General features: G+C 42.7%; 1 protein-coding gene across 2 annotated transcripts in view; it reads left to right on the forward strand.

Moving 5' to 3' along the window:
- Window positions 1-444: 444 nt before the first annotated feature.
- The window catches only part of BRCA2 (BRCA2 DNA repair associated), a 46,519-nt gene continuing 19,850 nt past the window's right edge, over window positions 445-27,113 (forward strand). For both annotated transcript variants that reach the window (XM_048492613.1, XM_048492614.1), the window contains exons 1-11: window positions 445-667; window positions 4,090-4,194; window positions 13,758-14,009; window positions 14,480-14,573; window positions 14,834-14,880; window positions 14,980-15,020; window positions 15,112-15,223; window positions 15,368-15,423; window positions 16,832-16,946; window positions 17,472-18,563; window positions 19,896-23,924. In XM_048492613.1, coding sequence (XP_048348570.1) covers window positions 4,116-4,194; window positions 13,758-14,009; window positions 14,480-14,573; window positions 14,834-14,880; window positions 14,980-15,020; window positions 15,112-15,223; window positions 15,368-15,423; window positions 16,832-16,946; window positions 17,472-18,563; window positions 19,896-23,924 — 5,917 coding nt within the window. In that variant the 5' untranslated portion in view covers window positions 445-667; window positions 4,090-4,115. The remainder of the gene's footprint in view (window positions 668-4,089; window positions 4,195-13,757; window positions 14,010-14,479; window positions 14,574-14,833; window positions 14,881-14,979; window positions 15,021-15,111; window positions 15,224-15,367; window positions 15,424-16,831; window positions 16,947-17,471; window positions 18,564-19,895; window positions 23,925-27,113) is intronic.

Raw genomic sequence — 27,113 nt, forward strand, 5'->3', positions numbered from 1 at the left:
GGCTGGTGTACTCGGTATCAGTTGAAGGGGAAAATGTGTATTATATATCGTACCTGTAAAGGACTCTTTAAAAAAAAGAACTACAGAGCTGGAAGATTTTTTTGGGTTCCTTGCCTCTCTTCAGATTTGACCCCACAATGTATTTCAATACGGAAATTTAAAAGATCCAGTGCAGCTTGGATACTATTGGACGCAGTGAAAAAAAAACTGTGGTAACTTTGTAATTGGCTGGAGGACAGTGCATGCAGTATCCAAGTTTCATGCAACAACCCTTGAGAAACTCTGGCTTTTGGTGCCTCGGTCAGATGTGTGTGCCTGCGCGTTGCAACTCCCCCACCGCAACTTGTTAAGCGTATCCATACACAGAACTACAAGTCCCATGATTCCTGGGGTGAATCGTAAACATGCTCTGCCTGGCTCAAGATTTCCTGGCGGGAAGTGGTGGTTGCCCATCTTCTTTCTTCACAAATCTTCCTCCGACTTTCTTCCATTTGCGTCCCCAGCAGAGACCGCTTGGCTGCATTTGCAGCCCTGTACACGTTTCCACGGGACGAAGTGGAAGAGAAGCCTCTGCTTTTCTCATCACTGCGCAGGCGTGTGCGACATTCGGCGCCGGAATTTGTATTTTGAGAATAGAAATTCGGTTCCTGGCGCAACACGGAGGCTGGTCAGTCTAGGCTTTCCCATTCGTTTGTTTATCTATTTATGCTTGTTTCGCCGTTGCACTACTTGGTAGTTTCACATTTGGGGGTTTCTTCTCCTCCAACTGGATCTTTCTGTGAAGTTCTCTACCTCTGTGGGTGGCTCCTTCCACCTCAGGACAGTCAATAGCAAAGGAAAGGGCTGTACCATGAAAGGGACGGGGCCTGTGATCACTAAAGGGGGAGGGGGGTCCCCTCAGGGGGGTCTTGCTCTTTCGAGTGAAGTGAGGAAACTGACACCCCAACCCCCTTTAGTTAAGAAGGCTACTTTGGGTAATAGACCCTCCACTCTTTAGATAAAAAGGCTACTTTGGGTAATAGACTTGCCATTACATTGAACGGTGTGTTGTCCATAAACAAGACTTTCAGCCTAAATACGAGATCGCACCAGAGTGGGGGACAGACAGCCTTTCAGCTTGGAGAGCCAGCGTGGTGTAGCGGTGAAGAGCAGGTGCACTCTAATCTGGAGAACCGGGTTTGATTCTCTGCTCTGCCACTTGAACTGTGGAGGCTTATCTGGCAAACCAGATTAGGTTGTGCGCTCCAACACGTGCCAGCTGGGTGACCTTGGGCTAGTCACAGTTCTTCAGAGCTCTCTCAGCCCCACCTACCTCACAGGTGTTTGTTGTGAGAGGGGAAAGGAAAGGAGTTTGTAAGCCCCTTTGAGTCTAAATCCAAACCCTTCTTCTCTTCCTCCTCATGTTCGGAGTATCTGTGGTGTGATTGAAATGTTTGGGGAAAGTATTTGGTTACATAGAGTGGAAACTCGTAACAGAAATGCATTGGGAAGGGTTATGTAGTTAGTTGGGTGATGCACATGTATGTGAAGATCCTTAAAAGATCAAAATAAAGGGTTACCAAAGTGCAGTGTAGTAGCTGGAGGACTAGAATCTGGGGGACCCACACTCAAACCCCCCCTCTATTATGGAAGCATGCTGGGTGACCCAGGACAAGTTGCACACTCTGACCTACCTCACTGTGTTTTTGTGAAGATAAAAATGGAGGCAAAGAGAACAATGGAAGCTGCTTTGGGTTATCACTGGGGAGAAAGGCCAGGTGTAGATGAAATAATTTGAGGTGCTGAACACATTGTCTATAAGGAAAGGGTAAAGAAAAACATAAAACATTAGTGGGGTTAGTGAAGGAGGTTTATACAACCTTACTTGACATAAAGAAGTTTAGGACAGAGCAATTCTGTACAGAACATGCAAAATCAGTTTATGAAATTAATTGCACAGTTTATGGTGATGGTCACTAAGATTGCATATGGGATTGAATGGAAAAAGGGCTAGAGCACCATATTGTTTAATCATGTTTTTATACCACAGACAGAGGTAATGGGCCACTGCAGGTGGTTCCTTTCTTTCACCTTCCAATGTGTTGCTTGTAACAAAAAGCATCTGGATGATACAATACTATGTTGTAGTGGTTCCTCATGAAATAGGAGTACTATTCAATAAGACCAGCAGTTAGCCTGTTGAGAAAAAAACAACAAGTTGAGCTTAACCTGTTCTCTGTTGGGTTTCTAAATAGAAAACGAGTTTTATTTTATTCATTTTATGTACCTTAAACCTGCCCTTCCTCTTTGGAACACAAGGCATTGTACATAATTCTCTCCTCTTCCATTTTACCCTGAGAACAGGTTAAGCCAAGAGAAAATGACTACCCAAAGAAATCCCAATGAGTTTTTATTAACATCAAATATTTAGAACAAGACTTTCCCTAGAGACAGTCTAACACTCTAATGATTGTGCTCACTGATTGTCAAATGTAATTCATTCCAAGGTGTATAGCCAACTGTTCATTTTAAGCAGTTGACACTATTCTGACTTCTGTAGGGTTTTTTAAAACTTAATGATATTTCAAGGCAGTGCATAAGTGCATTCTACTCCCATGCCAGGCACCTGGAAAATCATTTTTATAAAAAGTTTCATTGTCTTTTTTTGAACTAAAATAACTTGAACTTTTTCATCTTTTCTCAAAATGGAAACTATCCCAGTTCCTTGATCATTTTGGTTTGCCTTTTCTACGGTATTTATGTATTTGTAGGACCATGGTAGGTGCTGTTGAGGCAATAGCTCTGGTCCATCAGTTATTCTGTCCTAGCATCCTGCAATAAATTTGATATACTGCTTGATACTCTGGTTTAAAGGGTGTCGCTCATCATCCTAATAATGCTTTGCACTTTTGGTAAACCACTTAAGTGAATTTTGTTCAAGTTGTTTCAGAACTGGAAGACCGCAAATGTCTTCTTGGCCATAAATTTATTAAATGGTTTTAAGCAAGCCATTGTTCTATCAGCTCTCATATTTGCATAATGAGAATAAGTATTAGCATTCTTCACAGGGCAATTGGGAGAGTTATTTTGATAATATATATAAGGTGCTGTGAAAACATAACTATTAAAAATTATTATTCTTTGGAATTATTATCAGATAATTATCGCAGTTCCTGTGTCACAGGAACTAACTCTGTAATCCAAAGAGGTGGGGTGGGGTGGGGTGGGGGGATTGAAGCAGCATTGGAAGTGGTGGAAAGGTTGTGCTGGTGTTTGTGTCAAGCACCATGCAAAGTGGCACAGACTGTGGCATCGAGGGACTTACCCTGGTGATTGATTGCTGCAGTGCCCAAACCTAGAAGCTGGCTACCACTTCAAATGCTGATGTTGAGGGGGGGGGGAGGCATTCCCAGAGGCAATTTTAGGCAGGAACACCCCCTCCCAGCACCACAGACTTATGCCACGAAAAAAGTGGCACATAAGTCATTTTTTGTTATAGGCTTTCCTGGGGAAGAAAGGAATTTTTCTTTTTCCCTGGCACCCATGCTTCTGATTGGCTCCTTGGGAGCAATGGGGCGGTGCTACTGCTGGATGCTGCTCCACAGCCCTTTCCCCCTTTGGATTGGGCAGTCCATCTACTATTCAGCTGTAAAAGTATTTTTCATTGAAGAATCCGTTAAGTGTTTGTTATTCAGTGTCACTGGGTATAACTCACTTTTGTATACTAATTGCATAGTTTTGTCTGTTCCTTAACCTGCTGTCATATTTTAGGGCAGTGGTGGCGAACCTTTGGCACTCCAGATGTTATAGACTACAATTCCCATCAGCCCCTTCCAGCATGGCCAATTGGCCATGCTGAAAGGGGCTGATGGGAATTGTAGTCCATAACATCTGGAGTGCCAAAGGTTCGCCACCACGGTTTTAGGAGATTGCCTGGCTTATGGTTCATTATAACTAATATAGGTGCAGCCATAACAAATCATGTTTGAGAGTTTTGGTGAGACAGGACAACAGTAATTTGCATTTAGAAAAGGACGAGAAAATTCCTAGTGCTTGCCAAATAAAATACTATACGATAAATATGTCTGAGCGCAGTATGTAATTTTCCAGGTTTACCTAACAATACCAGTGATGCTATGGATAAGAAGAATGTTCCCACATCTGAGGGAAGATCATGTTTCTTCGAAATATTCAGAATGCGATGCAGTGAATCAGGTACCACTTGAATTTGTAAAACTTAGTGATGGGCACTATGAATCATAGCTTGTTATGTAAATATTTGTGGCACTGTACCTATTTTTGTGCTAATCTTTGTCATAAATCATTTATCCATCCATATATTGTGTACTTGATTAAAAATTAAAGCAAATTCTTTCCTTTATGCACATTTTTTTTACCACAGTTGTTCCTGGCAGTATATTTTTAAAAATTCGTGTAACAATGAGCTGACAGATGCTCATGCAATAATAGACCAAACATATCAAAGTATGTAGTGGGAATTTTGGATGATGGCATTTGAAGGATGGCTCAGTTGGTTGTTGAGGAGCGTGCTGCCGATGGGTTCTGCAGATCATGTTTGTTAACATCTGCAAGGAAATTACAACGAAGAGATTTCTCTGAGGACAGATAACAACAAGATTGAACTAGAGTTGCACAAAGGCAGCAGCCTACGCACAATTATTAATAGCTTCACAGACTTCTGAGTGTGCCTGAGAGAGTGGTGTATGGATTGCATTGTAACCTAGGACATGAAGTCCTTGTAATTTGGACAATCCATGCAGTGCCATCAGTGAATGAGACATTTAAGTAATTTACAGAGTCTTTGGCTTAACAATTGCAGCAACATTCCCATTATCATTTGTATCTAGTGCACAGGCTGTAAAGGATTCAATGGTGTTGATGTTCAGGACAGCCGACTGGCCTTGACTGAATTCCATAACCCGGGCGATGGGCCAGCATCTGCGGCGGAGACTCTGGCGGAGACCTTATCTCTGCGAGAGAGATGAGAACTCCGTTCCCATGGGAATCCGGGAGGGGGGATGGGATGGACAGAGTTATAACCTGTGCTTCTGGCGGGAGACTCTATTCCTGCCACGTCGCGGTAATGACGTGAGCTTTCTAGGATGTCTGAATAAACGGTCTTTTACACCAAAAAGCCTTTTATTTCTGCTTCTATGGAATTCCTTACATTGTGGCAGGAATCCTAGTTCATCTATCTTCCCACTGCAGCGGACCTCTGAAGTGTCTCGGCATGGAGAGAGTTGAATAATTCCCTGAATCTGTAGCGGTTGCGAGTGAAGCCCCAAAGAGGGCTCCGAGCTTTCCCTTATGGATTTGGAGGAACCGGCGGGAGAACGGGTCTCGCTGGTAACTCTTTCCCGTCCTCGTATCAACACGAGTCTTCCCTTACTCCGTTGGGACGAGGGACAAGGAGACGATCATGTGGACTTGCATGAGTCGTTTGGGGCGCTGTCTATGGATCGAGCGCCTGTGGATCGGATATCTGCCCGTTTCCGTGTGGAGTACAACCCTCAGATGCAACCTGTCACGGAGGAGACGGGCCTGACCACCTTTCATGCGGCAACACAGGAGTCCATTGAACGATTCTTGGACTCGTATTTTGGTGATGCTCCCAAGAATCCACCATGGCATAGCACTGGGGCCCGTCCTAAGACCACCGGTGAAACCGGGACTATATCGGGGATTGGGAGGGGTATCCGTACCAGCTTCCGATCGGACCCCCCAGATCCCGGATCAGCAGTTGCACCTGACGCCCACCGTGGAGCCGCCGGTTGACACGAGTTGCTGCATGCTGATGAAGAGTAATCCGCATACAGTCTGCTTGCCCATCCGGATCTATGCCCCCTCCCGTCAAAAGATAGCTGGGATGAGGAGGTGGGCCGCCTCGCGAGATGCTCCAGGAAGCATGGGCCCGTGAACGCCAGCTATGGGAAGAAGGAACGGGAGCAGCTGCATAAGAGCGTGAAAACCTGCAAAAAGACCGGGAACAGCAGCAAAAGAAATCCAACTCGAAGATTGGACCGTGCCAAAGACGCGCTGCAACGCAATATATGCAGAATCTATCAGTCCATGATAAGGTCCTGGAACACTCCAAACTGGACTTAGAGCGTCAACGCGAAAGCGTTAAGGCCATGCGACGCATAAAGTGAACTAACTGCAGCTATTCAACGAGGCTAACTGGCCAAACTGGAACGGGAGAAAGCAGCTTTGCATGCTCACCAGGATGCCTTTGGACTCGCAAGGAGAGAGACTTAGCGCCTTGGAAAGGAGCTGAAGAAGCAGCAGGACAAGATGCCCCAAGTTGGAGTCTACGCTGTCACTGGTACAGCCAACGCCAGAGGGGCGACGCTGCTGGGTCCTGCTACTCGCGCATCTGCCACCTTCCAAAGACCTGCTCCCACCAGAACACCAGCGGCGCCGGCGTTGGTGCCCCCACCTCCGCCGATTCCGGCCCTCCCTGCGCCGCTGCCTCAACCTGCGCAACCGCCGCCCCAGCGGGCGCCAAGGGCCGTGGAGAGAGGATATTACAGACCTCCAATACCTGCCCGTTTCAATGGGACCGCTTCCAAACTCCCCTACTTCATCCTACAACTCGATGCCCACATGGAGGACTATGACGATTTGTACCGGTCTGAACGCGAAAAAATACGGGACATCGGTTCCGTCTTGGATGGAGCGGCAGCCGACTGGTTTGTGACTCTTTTGATCTGCAAGGGGAGGATACTCGCAGGGTGCCTGCGTTCCTCCAAGTCTTAAGGGCTCGCCTCCAAGATCCGGGTGCTGAAAATGAAGCCATCCGCACCATCAAATCTATTCAGCAAGGCAACCGCTCCTTTGCCGAATTTGCCCGTGAATTTCGTGTGGCAGGCGGCGGCTGCTCGACTCTCCTGAGTGGCCTGGAGCGCATGAAATGTGAATACTTCTCGATGCCGTCGACGGCAAACCGCGTGAAAGCGGTGTTCCTTATTCGGATCCCCCGCACTATTGCTGATTCGATCGAATTAGGATCTCAAGTGGCGTCTTTCGTTTGGATTACGCTCGTGCCGGGGCCCACGCCCAAAACCCGCCACATTTACGACCACCGCTGCGACTCGCAAGCCAAGCCCAGCAGCCTCTACCGAAACCACCTCCGAGCGCCCGTCGCCGTCTGGGATTGTGTCTTTACTGCGGAGGACCGGGTCATCTAGCTGCCAACTGCCCGAAAAAACAGAAGCCAACCGCTCCGGCCGCGCGCACCCCATCTGCCAAGCCACCACGCAAATCCGGGCCACCCCCAACGGGCTCGTCTAAGGCAGTTACCGAAGGCGACCCAGAAGAGGGGGAAGCAGCTGTTTGCCTCTCTTCAGCCCCATGGATATGGGTTCGACTCCAGATGCGGTGAGTGAAGGCAGCGCTCCCATTACGATTCAAAGCGATTCTGGCCAACCCCGCTAAGCATACTGCATTATTATAGCCTCAGCCCTTGTAGATTCTGGGTGCTCCCATTGTTTAATGCGCCACCCCAGGTGGCGGAGGAACTTGGACTAGACCGAGTCCCCCTGGCTAAGCCCATACCGTTCACCCAAATGGACGGCAGCCCTCTCGGGGCCGAAGGACCGGCCCAGTTCAAAACGCAACCGGTCCTCCTCCGCTGCGCTGACCATTGGGAGAAAATTAGTTTTATTCTGGCGCCGGTGGCCAAACACTCCATAGTCCTGGGCATGCCATGGTTGTTGTTGCATGAACCAAAATTCATTTGGAAAGAAAGAATCTTAGAATTTACTGACCCTCCCTGCGGAGAACACATTAATTGGGGGGAAAACTCACCTCCTAATGACATACCCCCCCTGGCTTCGTCAGCGGTGCACGCTCTAATTGCTCCCGAATCTACCGGCATTCCACCGGCTTACCAAGATTTAGCCAGAGTATTTCAGGAGCAAGAATGCGATCAATTGCCACCCCATAGAGACACTGACTGCAAAATCGTATTACAGCCAGGGGCTCAACTGCCCAAGGGTAGAATCTACCGCATGAGTCCCAATGAGGAGAAGGAACTTCGTGCCTTCTTAGACAAGAACCTTGCTCGCGGGTTCATACGACGAGCTACCAAACACACACATGCTGCTCCTGTATTATTTGTTAAAAAAAAGGACGGGTCTTTAAGGCTCTGCACGGATTACCGAGGACTCAATGCGGTTTCCCTGTCCAATAAATACCCTTTGCCATTAATCAAGGACCTTTTAGATGCATTGGGCAAGGGACGCATTTTACTAAGTTGGACTTAAGAGAAGCTTACTACAGGGTCAGGATTGCGGAAGGCTATGAACATTTGACTGCATTTAACACGAAATTTGGACAGTATGAATACTTAATAATGCCATTCGGGTTAAGTGGGGCCCCCGGAGCTTTTATGGCCCTTATCAACGAAGTTCTACATGATTTATTATACAAGGGAGTAGTGGTGTACTTAGATGATGTTTTAATTTATTCACAAACCATGGAGGAGCATGAAACCTTGGTTCTGGCAGTATCACAACGCTTGCTCAACAACTCCCTCTTTGCCAAACTTTCTAAACGTTGTCTCCACCAAACCTCTATCGACTATTGGGTTACCGCATCTCTTCCGAGGGGCAAAAATGGATCCTGCTAAGATTGAAGCAGTCCTCCAATGGCCTGCCCCTACCAATCGGAAGGAACTCCAATCTTTCCTAGGGTTTGCTAATTTCTATCGTGACTTTATACCCCAATTCGCTCAACTGACTCTCCCACTCCACAGACCTCTTACGCACTAAGAGGTAAGACCCACAGGCTGCCAAGCCCGGGGCCCTTTCCTGGTCTAAAGAATGTCAGACAGCCTTTCAACATGCAAAATCAGCTTTTACTCCCCACCCTATCCTCAAACACCCTAACCCCGATCTTCCTGTTGTGGTTCACGTGGATGCCTCAGACAAAGCGCTTGGTGCAGCCCTGTTGCAGAGAAATAAAGATGATAGAGCTGGTTCCGTGTGCTTATTTATCAAAGAAATTCTCCGGTGCTGAGCTCAACTGGACTGTAGGGGATAAAGAGACTGCGCCATCAAAGTAGCACTTTCCACTTGGCCACTGGCTGGAGGGGGCTAAACACCTTTCAAGTTTGGTCGATCACAAGAACTTGGCCGCCCTTTCCACCCTCAAGATGTCCGCAAAACAACTCCGTTGGGCCGATTTCTTTTCTCGTTTCTCTTTCACTGTCCATTTTTTCCCCGGAAAAACCAATAAACTGGCTGATGCGCTCTCGCGCCTGCCGGGAGGGTGGAGCTGCCTTACGGGATATCCTTGCTGTTCTCTCCCCTCCCAATTGGGGCTGGCTGTCACTTTCGATCTCAGACATCCACTCCTCCTTCTCCACCCATTCCCAGCCTGGTCTCTCCTTTCCCTCACGAGAACTCGAGGAGGCCGGGCTGCGCGAGCCACCAGCGGAGGAAGGTGACTCCCAATTACGCCTGGAGAATGGTGTTTGGCGGTGGGGGATTGTTGGTACTTGCCTCCCTCCGGGTAAGCAGGTTCTCGAGGCCTGTCATGATGCCCGCTCGGCTGGACATTTTGGCTTCCTTTAAGACTCTGCATTTGGCCCGCCGTCAATTTTGGTGGCGCGCGATGCGCAAAGACATTGAGACATATATCAAAGGTTGCTCTGTTTGTGCGGAAGCCAAATCTGTTCCGGGAAAACCCCATGGTCTGTTGAAGCCTCTCCCGGTGGCCTCCCGCCCCTGGGAAGTCATCTCCATGGATTTTATTACGGATTTGCCAGAAAGTCAAGGCAACACGGTCTTGTGGGTGGTGGTGGACTTATTTTCTAAACAAGCCCATTTCATCCCATGTGCTTCCATCCCCTCCGCTCCTAAGTTAGCTTTGCCTGTTCATTCAGAAGCATATTTATCGCCTACACTCCGCTAAGGTGGTCTCCGACCGCGGGCCCCAATTCATTCCAAAGTTCTGGAAAGCTTTGCTGGGCTTGTTGGGGGCCGCCCCGGCAATTGCCGCCTACCACGCTCAAAGTGACGGTGAGTCGGAGAGAACTAACAGAACCCTGGAGCAGTATTTACGTTGTTACACCAACTACCACCAAGACAATTGGTGCGAAGTTAATTCCGTTTGCAGAATAATGCCTATAATAATGCGGTTCATAGCAGTACAAAAAAAAACCCTTCAAATTGTGTCTGGCCGATCCTTCCCTCCGTTGCCGCGAACTACTCATGCGAAGCGTTGAATCCTCCGGAGTTCCAACAGTGGATTTCATCTCTGGCCGAGGGGTGGAAAACGGTCCAGACCGCCTTACAGCAGGCTAAAGACTCCCAAAAACTTCAAGCGGATAAGCACCGCTTGGATTTCCCTTTACGTGTGGGCGCCTGGGTGTATTTGTCTACCAAAAATCTCAGAGACGTACATAAATTTTCAAAACTGGGCAAAAGATTCGTGGGACCTTTTAAGATTACTAAAGTGATTAATGATGTCACTGCCCGATTGGACCTGCCTAATTCTCTAAGTAATATCCATCCTGTCTTTCATTCTAGTTTGCTCAAGGAGGCTCCCGTTTCCGATGCCTGGCACGACCCGCCGGAGAGACCCCCGCCGACTATAATTGATGGCCACAAGCATTACGAAATTGACGCCATCCTGGACTCTCGTTTTAATCGCAAACGCTTGCAATATTTAGTCTCTTGGGTGGGATATTCCTCTGGGTATAATCAATGGGTCTATTCCGAAAATATTGACGCCCCTGCCCTCATTTCTGCTTTTCACCGCACCTTTCCGCACAAACCTGGGGGGGAGAAGTTTTTCTTAAGGGAGGCAGAGTGTAAAGGATTCAATGGTGTAAAGGATTCAATTTCTGCTTCTATGGAATTCCTTTACGTACACAGTAAAGTACCAGGTACACCGATGATCCTATGTGAGGAATAAATAATAATTTCAGAGCAAAACATGTTTTAAATTGAAACATGAGTTTAATTAGTTTGTGGTGGTGGCAAACCTATGGCACTCCAGATGTTCATGGCCATGCCTATGGCACTCCAGATGTTCATTGGCCATGCTGGCAGGGGCTGATGGGAATTGTAGTTCATGAACATCTGGAGTGCCATAGGTTCACCACCACGGGACTAGGTAATGCCACTACATGTAAGTGAGGCCACTGATGTAGCTAGCTGCACTGGTCTATGCCAATTGGCAGAGGGTCTCCCAAGATCTTACACAGAGGTGTTTTCCAGCCCTGTAACCTTTTATTTTTTAAAGTGGAATGGCCAGAAACTGAATATGAAACTAAATTCCAAGGTCAGTAATGCCAGCAGTGTGATAGGGCTGCAGCTTAGTGGAAGAGCATCTGCTTTGAATGCAGCAGGTCCCAGGTTCAATCCCTGGCATCTCCAGTTAAAAGGAGCAGGCTGGGGGTGATGAAAAATACCTCCTTTTAAGACCTTGGAGAGCCAGTCTGAGTAGAAAGACTGACCTGAAAGGACAAATGGCCTGATTCAGTATGAGGCAGCTTCATATGTGTGCCATTGACAAACTATTTCTTAACCCCCTTTAAATGGTTGTGGTGGGTTTCCCGGGCTGTGTGGCTGTGGTCTAGTGGATCTTGTTCCTAACATTTTGCCTGCATCTGTGGCTGGCATCTTGTCCAGGGACACAGTGCGTAACAGACTTCCCTCTGTGATGAACCTCTGAAGATGCCAGCCACAGGTGCAGGCGAAATGTTCAGAACAAGATCCACCAGACCACGCCCACACAGCCCAGGAAACCCACCACAACCAGTTGAATCCGGCTGTGAAAGCCTTCTACCCCTTTACATGAATTACTTGGGCCCTCTGAAAGAAATGCTAGCACTACCCATAGACTACTGCAGTATATAATCCTATCTCTCAAAATTGTTTGATTCAAGTGGACATGGCTTGTTTTAAAAGGGAATTTTGTAAGAGAATTTATTTATTTATTTATTTATTTATTGGACTTTTATACCGCCCTATCCCCGAAGGGCTCTGGGCGGTGAACAACATGTAATAAATAAAATCATAAAACCATCATAATTTAATTAAAATCTATAAAAGCAGTGAGAGACTAACTGTGGTGCTAATGTTGGCACCCAGTAACCCATTATTGAATTCTTTCCCAAAGGGAGGATCGGTGAGTCCCATCAGATGGTATCAGGCTCGGATGTAAGAGCCAATTTAACATACAATGACCTCCTAATCAGTACATGGACTACTCTCACTATGTTGGTGGTGGGGGCGAAGAAACACTGACACAGCGTCCAGCACTGCGTCCCACTGTTGGGGGGTGGGGGGCGCTGCGGCAGCTGGCCATGGATGGATTTGTCCTTCTTCCAGGGCAGGTGCTCTGGGGAGGGCAAATCGGCCAATGGGATCCCACCCCACTCCCATCAGCAGATTTACCCCCCTTTCGATGAGGCTGTTAGTGACCTCAATCTGTTAAATGTAAACAAATCTGCCATTTACAGTATTTAAATTGGTTTGATAATTGAAATTGGAAACCATTAACAGTATGGCATAGTATAACGCAATCTTGTCATATCTTGGCAGGGAATGGCAAACCAGCTCTACTTAACTTGAAAAACCAATGCACTTGCCATAAATTGGCTGTGACCTAACGGTGCTTTACACATACCTAAGAACAATATTTCCTGAATAAGAGGGCTTATCAATAGTTAGATATCTAATTCCAGAATTTTTTTAACTAAATAGGATCAATGTGTATAACTCAGGATTTGTGTTTGTGTGTATTTGTTAAATGTGAAGATGGTGAGCCTAGAAGTCAGTAAGTTTACTTACCAAATTAAGACTGTGTGTGTTTGCATATTTGTCCTGACTCATGGTGACCCTGTAGGATTTTCAAGGAAAGAAATGTTCAGAAGTGGTTTGCCATTGTCTACTTGTTCATAGGCTGAGAAAGTTCTGAGAGAACAGTGATTGGCCCAAGGTCACCTAGCAGGCTTCATGTGGCGGATAGGGGAATCAAACCCAGGTCTCCACATTAGAACTCGCCGTTCTTAACCACTACACCATGGTGGCTCCCAAAATTAAGACTAGCGACTTGCGATATGTAATTAATTTTCATCCTGCCTCCTGAGCTGGAGCTTAGCTACTTTTCCAACTCGTCTACAAATTACCTGCTTGTCTTCTCCATGCTTTATGTAGTTTCTATTGATAGAATTTAGGGCAGAGGTCACCAGCGTGTTGCTCATGAGCTTCGTGGCACCTATCAAGTGTGTTTAGAAAGTGGAGCTTTTACCCAGCAGGACTTCTGATTGGTCACTGGAGATCTGATTGACTGGGCAGATTAAAGTAGCATTGTTTGAGCAGGATCTGCTATCACAGTGTTGGCTTTATTCTCTCATTATTCTTCCCAGTGTACTTTTTTTAAAACAAACCCTTTCCCCCTGCAATTGGCTTCCTCTGTGTTGCAGGCTTTGCCTCCTTTCAGCAGCCTTTTTGTGTTTACACCAGTGCTGTGTGCTAAAATTTCAAAGATGACCACAAGCTGAAAAATGATGGGGACCCCTGATCTAGAGCATTGAAGATGACATAATAATGTAGGTTTGGCTGGTTCTGGAGCCCGGAAAACCCACCAGAACCAGTTGAATACGGCCATGAAAGCCTTTGACAATACAATGTAGGTTTGGTTTGGCCTGCCTTTTGGAAAAACAGTTCATTCATTTTGAAAATATGGAGATGAAGTATGTTGCCTTCCTTCTTTGGAAATCCTGAATATATCACTTTTCTTAGACTTAGGACCAATAAGTCTCAACTGGTTTGAAGAGCTGACTTCAGAAGCTTCACCTTATGACTGCAAAATATCAGAAGATGATAAGTATAAAACTAGCTGCCTGGATCAAGGTACTTTTAAGATGCCAAAGAAGATGCTGTTTACAAATAGCCAATTAACTTCAATTCCAATGACTTTTCAAGATCAGAATAAAAGCTTACAGCTGTTTGAATCTCCAGTAAAAGAAGTGGATCAGAGCACAACAGAAGCAGGTGAGCAGCTTTGCACATATAATTTCAAAGTATAGAGATTTAAGAATATATTGCAATGAGACATATTTGTTAAGCAAAGCATAAATCAGATCTCTTCTGCAAGTCGAAGGAAAATTGCTGATCAAAAGCCTACCTGGTTTTTAGCCTAAATCCCCTGTCTTCCTTTTCTTTTCCCCTTTCTCTTACCTTTCCTTTTTATTCCTCCCCTTCTTTTCCTGATTGTTCTCCCTATAATTATTGTTAACATTAGTTCTGTAGGGGTGTCTTGAATTTTAAATGTCTGCACAATGAATTTTATTTAATGGTGAATTTTATTGATTGTCATCTGCCCCTGAGTCTGATGTTGGTCGCGAAACGGCTGGGTAAAAATTAAATACACTAAACTAGCACTGAACTATTTTTTAATTTTAATATTGATGGTTGCAGGGATATAAGAAATTTGGTTGAATTATTATATGTCTTTACTACAGGCAGATCAGCTAGTGAAGTTCCTGCAACAAGGACAAAATTGGATCTCTCAAATGAAGTACTCAGTCCTCCTTCGAACACCTGTCTCATTGCAAGGTACATGGTGATTGCCTGTTTTTAGTGTTCTGGCACCCTGATCTCACTAGTCTGCTTTGGAGCCAGCAGAATAAACTGTCTCTTGCACCGTCACATCCAGTGTTGTATCTTGTACTCATATGCAGGCAGAGCCCGTGACAAAATAGTCCTGACACATTCAGTCTGTAGTTGCTGATAGGAGATCCAGTTAGTTGTGGCACTGAGATAGGGTTTCTTTTTGTTATATTTCAATAGTAATAGTTTTTTTCTTTATATTTCAGCCCAGCTGTTTTAAATATATGTGCAACACCTCTAGGAAATAAATCTGGTATGAAGCTTTGTCTTTCATTGTTTGTTGTATTAAAAGTATTATATATTCTTCCTAAAAGAGGACAGAAAACTTATTGTCTGATTTGATATTTTTCAGTGTTAAATGGAAGTTTGCTTTGTACGCCAAAGGTTTTTCAGGTAGTTTTTTTACACTCAATTATTTCAACAATTTGAGTAAAATAATTTAGATTTTTTTAAATTTAAAAACTGTTACTTTGATATGTTTTAGACTCAGACACCAAAATGCATTTCTGAAAGCTTGGGAGCAGAAGCAGATCCTGAAATGTCTTGGTCAAGTTCATTGGCTACACCCCCTACGCTTTCCCCAACAGTACTGATAGGTAAAGATAAAGTTATTGTGCTATAATTTGAAAAAAAAAACATTTGATATGAAATGCTGTGCTGGGGAACTGAGTTTTAACAGATATAAATGTTAAAGCAAGTTGCAACATGACTACAAATGGTTTATGTTGTTTGAATGTTAGCTACAGGAGATAAGGCGACTTCTGGAAAAATGCAACGTAATGAAAGACTTGCTTTGGTGAGTATCTTTAAAGAATTAAAAGGGCAAAGCAGTCAATTTTTGATTTATTTCTTTAGATATTTATGCCCCATTTTTCTTCCTAGTGGAGATTCAAAGCATCTCACAACATTGTTCTTCCATACTGCATCTCACAACTACCACCCAGGGAGGCAGGTTAGGCAAGATAGTTGGTTGGATCCAGACTAAAATGTTCCTCATTAGAGTGAAATGTTCCTCACTTCCCCTTCCACAACAGCTCCTTGATTTTCATTAGATGCTGTTCCCTGCAACAGGAAACTCTGAAGAATTACATGGGGGTGGGGGTCTGCTGTGGGATGGGGAAATCAATAGAAACTATCAATTAACCATGCAGTCATATGCAAAGTTGCTCTAGTATAAGCCCACTGAATTCAGTGGGTCTCCAAGTTTCCAGTTCACACTAACCCTATAAGAATGTAAGAAAGAGCATGCTGGAACAGACCAGAGTCCATCTAGTCCAGCACTCATACTCGCAGTGGCCCACCAGGTGCCTTTGGGAGCTCACATACAGGATATGAAAGCAATGGCCTTCTGCTGCTGCTCCCGAGCACCTGATATGTTAAGGCATTTGCAATCTCAGATCAAAGAGGATCAAGATTGGTAGCCATAGATCGACTTCTCCTCCATAAATCTGTCCAAGCCCTACACAATCTGTCCAAGCCCTACAACCGCTACACAATATCTATTCTCCTTTGGCGTGGAGATTGATTCTGGGTAGTTTTTTATGCTACTGGTTGATGATTTTTATTTAGCAACTTCTCTTGCTTTTTTATCTAATTTTTTTGCTTCTGCTGTTTGCAGTTTTAATATTGTGAATTTTCTGCTATTACTTTTTAACTGTTCATTTTCTTAGAACTTGGAAGTTAATTTATTCTGCTTTTTATCTCTGTTAGCTGCCTACCACAGAATATAAATGGTTACATAAGCCTTAAATGAAAGGCTGTGGAACAGTATCTTCCACAGTCCAGTTTTCCAGCTGTTGTCTTCCACTTTGAATAAGCTTTGCTCTTGGAACTGTATGATCAGATGTGATGTGATGGGAATTTTTTTGCCCCAAAATGTATTTATTTGCTACTTAATGTGCTACTTAGATGTTTTTGCAACTTTTAACAGCCCAAACTTAAGCACAGGATTGGAAAGGCTTAGGACAGTGACCAGTTAGTCTTATTTTTATTTATTCACTTATTTAAGACATTTTAAAGCCATCTTTGCATCTGACTTTGTCTCCAAGACAGTGAACAATAAAACCATTAAACCAAGATTAAAAGCACATATCAATATACACAAAGTAATTTAAACAAAACATATGAGTGGGAAGAAGCGTCAGGGAGAGTCAGTGCTCTCAACTCATATGTAATTTGTATGACTGCCCCGTTTTGGTTTTCAGATCATGCAAAGTGTTTTACCCAAGTGTGGGAGAAGTGTTGTTAAGAACAAGATGAATATACTGTCTACAGCAGGAACAGAAGAACTGTGTTCAGAAACCGATAGCAAAAACCAAAGTGAGTATTGCCATTTATAGTAATTATTCATTTATTTTTTATTACTTGCATAGTAAATCAAATTTTTTCATGTATTAGATAATTGTATAAGGTGATCTGAACTTTTATATACCTGTTACAATTCCTTGTGTGACAGTTCAGTTAGCCCCATGCCAGAAACATCTTCATAGAATTTCAGGTTCGTCACAATTACTTAGCCTGTTTGTCTGTTTTGAACTGAAATGCTACTGTAATTCTTCACTTACATGGTTTAAAAACCTCTATAGACTATAAACATGGCTGTTTCCTTTAAAAAGACAATGATCTAAAACTGTACATAGTGCTAATCTCTATAAATATAAAAGATCATCAGTTTAAGAACCTTCCCCACCACAGTAGTTTTAGTAATTACATGATTATCTGTGTAATCAATTAATGAGTTAAATACTTGATTGATTTTTTTGCAGTGTATGATCAGCAAAACGACTAATCAATTGTTTAACAAACAAAATTTAATTTTGAAGATTTTGTATTTATTATTTGCAGATTTTGGAAAATCATTAAATGGCTGCTTTGGAATAGACGAACTTCCCAATAAGACAAGTGTAAACCAAAAGTCACTAAACGTTTTAGAAGATGAAGAGATGCATAAAGAAACGGACACTGCAAGAGGAATTGAAAGTAGTTTTTCTGTATGCCTTGCAAGTGGCAAAACTTTTCAAACAGAAATGAAAACAGCCAAATGGAGTAAGAATAAATATTCTTACAAAGCGCAACATGATAGCCTTCAAGAAAATAATGTAGTGAATGTGGATTCTAAAGATGTTAATATAGAGGAATATGAAACCGCATTAAATTCCTCCGAGCACACAGCGGTCATTCCAGTTAACAGAACACAAAACCACTGTGTGGATCAAAATAATGCATGTGTAGAAGAAGACATGCCATCATCTGTACTCTCTGCATGGTCTCAGTTGGACTTGTCTGGTCTTGAAATAACACAGCTGGAAAAAGTACCTTCATGTTATACTAGCTCGCCTAATGTATATGCCAGTAAAAATGCAGAAGATCATATGTCATTTACTATCAGCGAGTATGCTAGTCCTCTAGAATCGTGCATACTAAACACATCAAGTCTAATAAATGTCCATAAGTTATTGAATATTAATTCTCCAGAAAAACTCCCAGGTTCCAAAAATCCTTCAGTGCCTGTTAAAATGATAAACAGCCCAAAGCTAGTGAAAGGCTGTGAGACTGAGCAAGTTTCTGTCATAAATGACCCCAAAAATACTTCCGTCTTGATGGAAAACACAACTTTTGCAGAGTTCTTGGAATCTCATAGCAGTTGCCATCATAAATACTCACAAGAAAATTCTAAGACTTCCTCTGGCTCTCTTGGAGATGGTATTTTATCAACAGCTGCTGGTGATGGCAGAGGTCTAAAAAAGTCAGGCTTGACTACCATCTCATTTTCCAATCTTAAAAGGAGACCCAAAAAATTTGTTTATTCGCTAAAAGATTCTTCAGTATGTCAGGAAGAAGGAACTATGCTGACAGACGGATCTTATCTTGTGCCGTCTGGTGCAGAGTTAAAATCTTCCAATTTGGACGTTTCTGGAACGGCCATTGGGAATGAAGGTATGTTCTTAGATTTCTTCATATGTTGATTTATAAAAGTCTTTGGTGTGAATAAGGCATTAATGTTTACTACACTGAAGAAGTCCTACTGTACTATATTCAAATTTTAGACGTGAATTGTGGGTTGTGAAGTTAGCAATTTCCCATCACTTGTTTTACAGACAGTAGTACATGGTAGGTAGAATGTATACAGAAACTGTAGGGAAGAGGTACTATGGGATAGACTGAAGTAAGGAAATGTATAGGAGAGGAAGGAAAAAGGTGAGATCACAGGGAGAAGATAGAATTTTAGATGCTTTAGGAAAAATAGAAACAATTTTAATTAAATGAGCACATTATAACATAAAGCAGCTTGTAACAGTCTCTGGAAATGCCACTGTCAAGGACATTTAATAGGAGGTCATTAAATATTACGAGTTCTTTTATTGCCACAGTGAAATTTTAGTCTTTTTATTCTTATACCATTGGGTCAGAGTTTTGAAAAACCCTACATTTTATTGCACGTTCATAGATAGAAGGAAAAAAAATAAACTAAACCACTTGAGCAAAAGAGTTCTCCCAGTAAGCAGAAGATTTATTGAAAACTGTCAAAGAAGCTCACACAGTGGTTTAATTTTTCAGTAGATTCAAATAGGCAGAAAAATAATCAACTCTTCTAAGAGTATAAATATTTCAGCCATAGAACAGTATTAGCTCCTCTGAATCAACAAAAGGTTCAGAAAATCATTCTCCCTGGAACTGGAGGACATGATTTTTTTTTTTATGAATGGGCACTTCTACTAATCCTAGAGGGGTTGATTGCGGGCTTCTGTCTCTGCCTTGCATGAAGTGCCTGCCAAGCCTTTTCAGTCTGGAGACTTCTATAGCTGTAAAAGCAGTCTGTCAGAAAAACCTACTTTTGCCTACTTTAAACATTTAAAGGTTAAACATGTAAAACAAAGAAAAATAGATAGCAAAGAAAGATATGAATAGGTGCCTTGATCTAACTCCCGGGTACGGCTGCTGCCCTTACAGAGGGGGTTACAAAATTATGCCCTCCAAGTTCCAGGTAGAAGGCACTTTCTTGGTAAGTTTCAATGTTATTTTCTCATGCAACATGAGAGCAAGTTAGTGTGTACTATTAAATGGTGGTGACATGGTTGATATGCCATAATTCCCTCCAGGGCAAATTAAAGAACCTGTAAGTAGTAATGAGCATGTTGAAGAAAGATAGAAAGTAGAATTTTATAAAAGCTGGACTTGGACTAACCATTTTTTAATGAAGCTCCATTCAGTAAAAAAAACCAACCATAGGAACAGATCAAACACCAATTCTGTTTTCTTTTCTTATAGCTACTAATAAAAAAACAGAGATAAGTGAAAACAAGATCCATGCAAGTAGTAGCAAAGACACTTCAGAAAAAGAAAACAGTGTAAAATGTGCCCTCCTCTCAAACTGCAATTCTTTCCAAGAAAGAAGTTCTGAGAAATCTGTATTGGCAATGCAAACATTGAAAAGGAGGAACAAGCAAGCACCCTTGGAACTAACTTCACAGCATTCTTTGGCTCAAATGGTTGAACTTGGGCATCGGTCAAAGAAAATATCCAATGTAGATGAGCCTTCTGAGTTTACAGCACTGGAGAAAGGTTTAGATATGAGACAACCTCTTCTAGATAATGACAAGCAGATACCGTTAGGACATGCAAATCATAATGAAAACCAAGGGTTTGCTGGCTTCAAAACTTCATCCAATAAACAGATAGTTCTATCTGATGACAATATCAGAAAAGGCAGACTGCTGTTTAAAAACATAGAAGATCAATTTCTTAAAGATTTAGCCTGTGAACAAATGCAGTGTATTCCAATTCAAAATGTACAAGAAAATGCTGAGATTTCTGCAATTAGAACTAATAAATTAAACAAAAGTGTATCCAACTTTTCACATGTTTCTGATTCACAAGTGAGCCTTACTGAATTAAGTGATACCCCAAACATCTTTCCTGTGTATTTCAGGAATGCATCATTTCATAACATGCTTAAAAATCAACCTGAAGGAAAACAAAATTTAACAGCAAGTGAAAAAGCTGAGGTCATTGAGCTTTCTAATATATTGGAAGAAGCAGGTAGTCAGTTTGAATTTACACAGCTTAGAAAGCAAAGGACTGTGCTGCAAAACAGTGCTTGTAAAGCATCAGGAGACACCAACAAACATGAAATAACTGAACTGGACGTGAATTCCAAAGCGTGGAAAGATGATTTTAAGGAAAGCTGCAATCTAAAACCTCAGAGAGGCAGTGATCGGTCTCCCCCCAAGTATATAGACACCACTGAAGAATCTGCAATACAGGAACATAGCAGTGAAGAGATTGCGTCAGTTAACGTGTCAAGCGAAAAACAAAACAGGGAATGCTCTGTTCCGAATGGGTTAGCATCTCTGCATTGTGGCTTGTCGGATTTGGTGGCGTATAAAACAGCTGGGAATAAAGAGAGTTCTATTTCTAATGAGATCTTTAACAAACCTGCAAAATTAATTAGTAATCTAGATGGAGTGGATAAAATGCATAGCCTTCATAAAGCCAAGTCAAAAAATAATTGTTTAAGCAGATGTGATACTTGTTGGAATAATCCTAAATATATGACAGAAACTGACATTAATTGGCATCAGATGGTCCAAGCAGTAAGTGCTGAATACATGATGAAAAATAATGCAAGAGACACGATTAACTTTGTGAAAGAAAACATGGAAAAGAAGTCAAATGGAACAGGTTACAACGAAGACAATATTCACATTTCTAGTACAACAGAAGTTAATCTAAAAATTGTTCAAAAGTATTCCTTTCACATGACAGGAAATGGCCTGTCAGCTGTTGAAAACAATCACAGCATGTTAGTCTCACATCAGTTTATAAACTGTGAAGAGACTCATTATAATGATTTGCAAGAAACATCTGACCTAACATGTTTAGTTGAAGTTACTAAAACTGAACAGAATTACATTTTGAATAGTATAGATGAAAAAGAAAACCTAAATTCTAACCAACAAGAGAAAAAAATACACAATCCAGAAGGTGGTTATTTAGTACACACCACGGCTGGTCAGAACATTCTTCATCCCCACTTAGGAAATAACAGAACACTTCACATGTTGCCTGGCTATTGGATAGGGACAGAGCTCGATGATATGCCATCAACTTCCTGTAGTAAGACAGATGCCGAAAACAAGAAGGGGGCCATCGCTTCAGTCAAAAAGAGTGTTGACTTAACCCAAAATGAAAACTTAAAGCACAGTAGTGCAATGGGATTTCGCACAGCTAGTGGTAAGCACATTGCAATCACTGACAAATCTTTAGCTAAGGCAACATATATTCTTTCAGAAGACTGCGCTTTCTCGGAAAAAGATGATCCTATTAGTAATTTTGTCAGCACTGGCATTCAACAAAAAGAAAAAAAGTATGAGAACATAAATGAAGTATGTAAGGAATCTGAAGAAAGAATTGAGAAGCATAACGAAGTTCTCAATCTTAAAAGTGGTTCTAACAATCCCCCAGACTTGCTGCCAGATAATGTTGCCATTAAGCAGACTAAAAATCTTGAAACAGTTAAAAAACTTTCCCAAGAGATTAATACTGCTGAAAGAAGAAGAAAACAGGACATAACTGAAGGTTTGGTAACAGAGAACAATCCAACACGTACATCAAGCACAAGTGATGTTTCAAAAACTTTATTACTGGATTGTGATAATGGGCAATGTTCACATGTTCAAGAAGGTTTTGATGCGTATGCAAAACAAGATATTCAGCAGCCATTATCTAGAAATTCATGTAATGTATTCACTACTAACAACAAGAATTGGGATTTACATTCTTCAAAAACGATTTCCTCTGTTTTAAAGAGTGATTGTTCTCCATTATACCATTCATCAAATAATAAGGACACAAACTCCTGTGCAGATAACTTTGTTTATGTGTCCCAAACAATATCACCAGAAAGTCTGAATGCAGAAAAGATTAGCACCTTTGAAGAAACTGCTAAAAATGTTAATAGTATGGTCCCTAAATGTGGTTTAAACTTACTGAACACAAACAGCTTGCTAAAAGATTCATCTAGTGAAATATCTTTCTCTTCTTTCAAGCTTTCAACAGCTAAGCCACTTGCATTCAGTACAGCAAATGGAAAAGCTGTCAGAATTTCTCAGGAAGCATTAAAAAAGGCCAGACAGTTACTTCGTACTGACTGCTGTGAACCCACAAAATGGAATACAGAATTTCAATCTAAAACTAGTAAACGTGGCATTTTAGAAAGCTGTTCGGATGCCTTGGGAACCACAAAGAAAATTGCAGAAAATTCAGATGTAGCCCAATTTCCCGGAGCTGAGAAATATCCCTGGGAAGATAGACAAGCATTGCAGCACGTGGGGCCCATTTCCTTGGACGTTGGGTCTCAGTCAGATTGTCAAACATCATGTTTTCAAATGACTGATAGGCTTTCTCATAACGGGGCCTCCAACAAATGGAACCACATCAAATCAGACTGTTTTAGAGGTACTCGCAATTGTGAGCTCTTCAGCACAGCAAGTGGCAAACCTGTACAATTAACTGAAGAGTCATTGAAGAAGGCAAGGCTACTTTTTTCTGATGAGGAAGAAAATAATTCATCGGCTCATCTGAGTCACGTGTCAAAGGATAGCTGTGCTGAAGTATTTTCTGTTGGAAATAAAATGACCCCTGAAAAAGGTAAACCATTAATGTCCAGAAGAGAGAGACTTCCAAACACTGAAGTAAAGTCGCAGTCGTTTTGTGGTTTTAGTACGGCTAGTGGGAAACAAGTGCGTATCTCTGAGAAGGCTCTCCAGAAAGTTACAGGTTTCTTTAAAGAAATTGATTGTACCAGCACCGATGATTTCTTTGAGGATGGACAGAATTTGCAGCTGGATCATAATATACCCATAGAAGCTCCTTATGTAGGACCCACAGCTCATGATGAAGCCATTTCAAAGTCTAAACTGCAAGAGAAGTCTTATACTGAGAAACAGAATCAACCAGTGCGATGGGAAAAAAACTTTCCATGTACAAAGCAGATAGGACCTCTGGAAGGACACCAGCCTTGCCCAAATAGGATAGAAACAACAAATGCCACAAACCATGTCACTGTTAGTGAAGGAAAGCTGGATTCTTGTTATCCTGTGTACTCCCAAACCCCAGAAAATGACTTGGAAACGGAAGCTTCAGAAAGTGCCAAAGCATTCATGGAAGATGATGAGCTCACCGATTCAGAAGTCCAGAAAAATAAAAGAACACCAGTCTTTGTTCCTGGGAAAACTAATTATTTGCTGTCAAATACTAGAACTGGGAAAAGGCGCCTAGAAGAAGAGAACAAATGTGGTAAGTGGCCCATTTTCCTTGCCCTCAGCTCTAAAGTGTGCTTGCTTGGCAGCATTGCCACTGATTTTGATTTAATTTACTATGAAGAAGGGAAGAATCAGTGTTCTCACAAAATGTGTAGTCACAACCCTCGTAATGGGAATGCAGGACCTGGGATTTGGGCTGGCGGTGAGCAAGAGATCTTGAAGCAGAGTATCACTGAAAGAAAGAGTTGCTTACTTCTTCCAGTGATCATTGTCTGCAAACCCCAATTGTGTTTCTTTCAGCTGGGCTTACCATTATTTTGAAGACAGCTGTGGTAAAAATGGCCAGAGAAGGATGAAATGCCTAGGGGTGAGAGATGCGAATGCCTGGGGGGAAAATGTTAACAGCAGTCAATTTTTTTTAAACTTCATGTTACCAGAAAGTTTGCACTAGGGCCATACTGTCAATGATAAAATCTATAACAATGTGTTTATTGAAGGATGTTTTGGAAATTAACTAACAGCCAATATTAACATAGACAAAGGACGCTCAGTAAGTTTGTATGAATAAGGCTTAGTTTGTGAAACTGAACATAAGAACATAAGAACATAAGAACAAGCCAGCTGGATCAGACCAGAGTCCATCTAGTCCAGCTCTCTGCTACTCGCAGTGGCCCACCAGGTGCCTTTGGGAGTTCACATGTAGGATGTGAAAGCAATGGCCTTCTGCGGCTGTTGCTCCCGAGCACCTGGACTGTTAAGGCATTTGCAATCTCAGATCAAAGAGGATCAAGATTGGTAGCCATAGAATTGACTTCTCCTCCATAAATCCTGTCCAAGCCCCTTTTAAAGCTATCCAGGTTAGTGGCCATCACCACCTCCTGTGGCAGCATATTCCAAACACCAATCACACGTTAAGTGAAGAAGTGTTTCCTTTTATTAGTCCTAATTCTTCCCCCCAGCATTTTCAATGAATGCCCCTGGTTCTAATTTCTCTCAATGCATAATTTTATAGACTTCCCCCTCAGACCTCTCCAAACTAAAGAGTCCCAAAGCTTCCTCATAAGGAAGGTGCTCCAGTCCCTCAATCATCCCTCGTTGCCCCTTCTCTGCACTTTTTTCTATCTCTTCAATATCCTTTTTTGAGATGTGGTGACCAGAACTGAACACTTTATATAAGGGCATGACAATCTTTGCAGTTTTTATTATCAATTCCTTTCCCTGATTATCCCCAGCATAGAGTTTGCCCACAGCTGCCATACATTGAGTTGACATTCCCATGGAACTATCAATTACTTTCCTGGTCTGTGACTGATAGCACTGACCCTGTGGCGTGTATGTGAAGTTTGGATTTTTGCCCCTATGTGCATCACTTGCATTTTTGCTACATTGAACTGCATTTTGCCATTTCTTAGCCCACTCACCTAATTTATCAAGGTCCGGCTTGGACCTCAATCCTTGTGGTTCTCACCACCCTACATAATTTGGTATCATCTGCAAACTTGGCCACCACGCTACCCACTTCCTACTTCCAGGTCATTTTTATGAATAGGTTAAAGAGCACTGGTAGGACACCACTCCCCACATCTCTCCATTGTGAGAATTTCCCATTTACACCCACTCTTTGCTTCCTGTTTCTCAACCAGTTTTAATCCATAGAGGACTTATTCCTTCATTGCTGCGAGTTTTCGCAAGAGTCTCTGGTGAGGAACTTTGTCAAAAGCCTTTTGGAAATCCAAATTGACAATGTCCACTGGTTCCCCTTATCCACATGCCTATTTACATCCTCAAAGAATAGTAAGTTTGTAAGACAGGATTTGCCTCTGCAAAAAAGCCATGCTGACTCTTTCTCACCAGGTTTTGCTTTTGTACATGTTTTATAATTTTATCTTTAATGACAGATTCTACTAATTTACCAGGAACAGATGTCAAACAGCTGGCCTGTAATTTCGCCCTAGATCCTTTCTTAAAGATTGGTGTGACATTAGCCATCTTCAGTCTTCAGGGATGGAGACCTGATTTCTGCGGATAAGTTGCATATTAAAGTGAGAACATCAGCAATTTCATGCTTGAGCTCTTTAAGAACTCTTGGGTGAATGCAATCTGGGCCAGGGGATTTGATAGCATTTAGTTTATCAATGGCTGCCAGAACTTCTTCCTTGTCTACCACTATCTTCGTTAGTTCCTCGGATTTGCCTCCTAAGAAGCTTGGTTCAGGTGCAGGAATTTTCCTCACCTCCTCTTGGGTGAAGACAGATGCAAAGAATTCATTCAGCTTTTCTGCAATCTCCCTGTCATCTTTTAGCACACCCTTTGTTCCTTTGTCATCTAACCGGGCCTCACCGCCCCTTGCTGGCTTCCTGCTTTTGATGTACTTGAAGAACTGTTTGTTGCTGGTTTTGATGTTCACAGCCATGAGTTCCTCATAATCCTTTTTTGCCTCCCTTACAGCTAACTTGCTTCTCTTTTGCCACCATTTGTGTTCTCTCTGGTATTCTTTATCAGTTAAGTTGGACTTCCATTTTCTAAAAGACATCTTTTTTCCCCTAATAATTTCCTCAACGTCCCTTGTTAACCATGGTGGCTTTCACTGAATTATATCACCTCATTTAAGAACTGAATTATATCACCTCATTTAAGAAATGTTTGTGAAGACTTATGGTTGATATATATTCGGAATCACCACGGAATATAATCATATGCAACTATTTCACATGCATGTTTTTCAAGTTGTTTTTTATGTTCACTCTACAGCAGTCATATAGGACACCCACGCTGCAAAAGTAGTAACAGAGGCCTTTTCTGCACGGACCAATTAGCCCAGGATAATATCAGTAAAAAGCCATTGGGGGGGGGGGGGGGCCTTCTCATGACTGCCCTGTGTTTTCCCAAAAAATGGGTTGAGAATCACACTGTTTGCAAGCAAACAGCTGCCCCAGGAAGTGCTTTTCTTAGCCGCGCTTCACAGTTTTTAAAGTCCCCGCCTTGTGGCTGCGTAGCAAAGCGGGGTTGCAGGGACGTCTCGCAGCAGCACGAGATATCAACATGGCTGTGGGGGCCATGCCTGCCATCTCTCGTGGCTACACATCATGGGAGGTGTGTATTCTGAACAAAGCCGCGCCTTCGCACAGCAGCCTGCATTGCCTCTGTGGGCTCCGGTTGCCTCCTGCACGGAGGCATGCGAACTGGGCAAGAGGGAGAGCGGGTTCTTTTATCCCGCCTACAA

This window comes from Sphaerodactylus townsendi, linkage group LG04 (assembly GCF_021028975.2).
Source record: "Sphaerodactylus townsendi isolate TG3544 linkage group LG04, MPM_Stown_v2.3, whole genome shotgun sequence".
In the NCBI taxonomy this organism is placed as follows: Eukaryota; Metazoa; Chordata; class Lepidosauria; order Squamata; family Sphaerodactylidae; genus Sphaerodactylus; species Sphaerodactylus townsendi.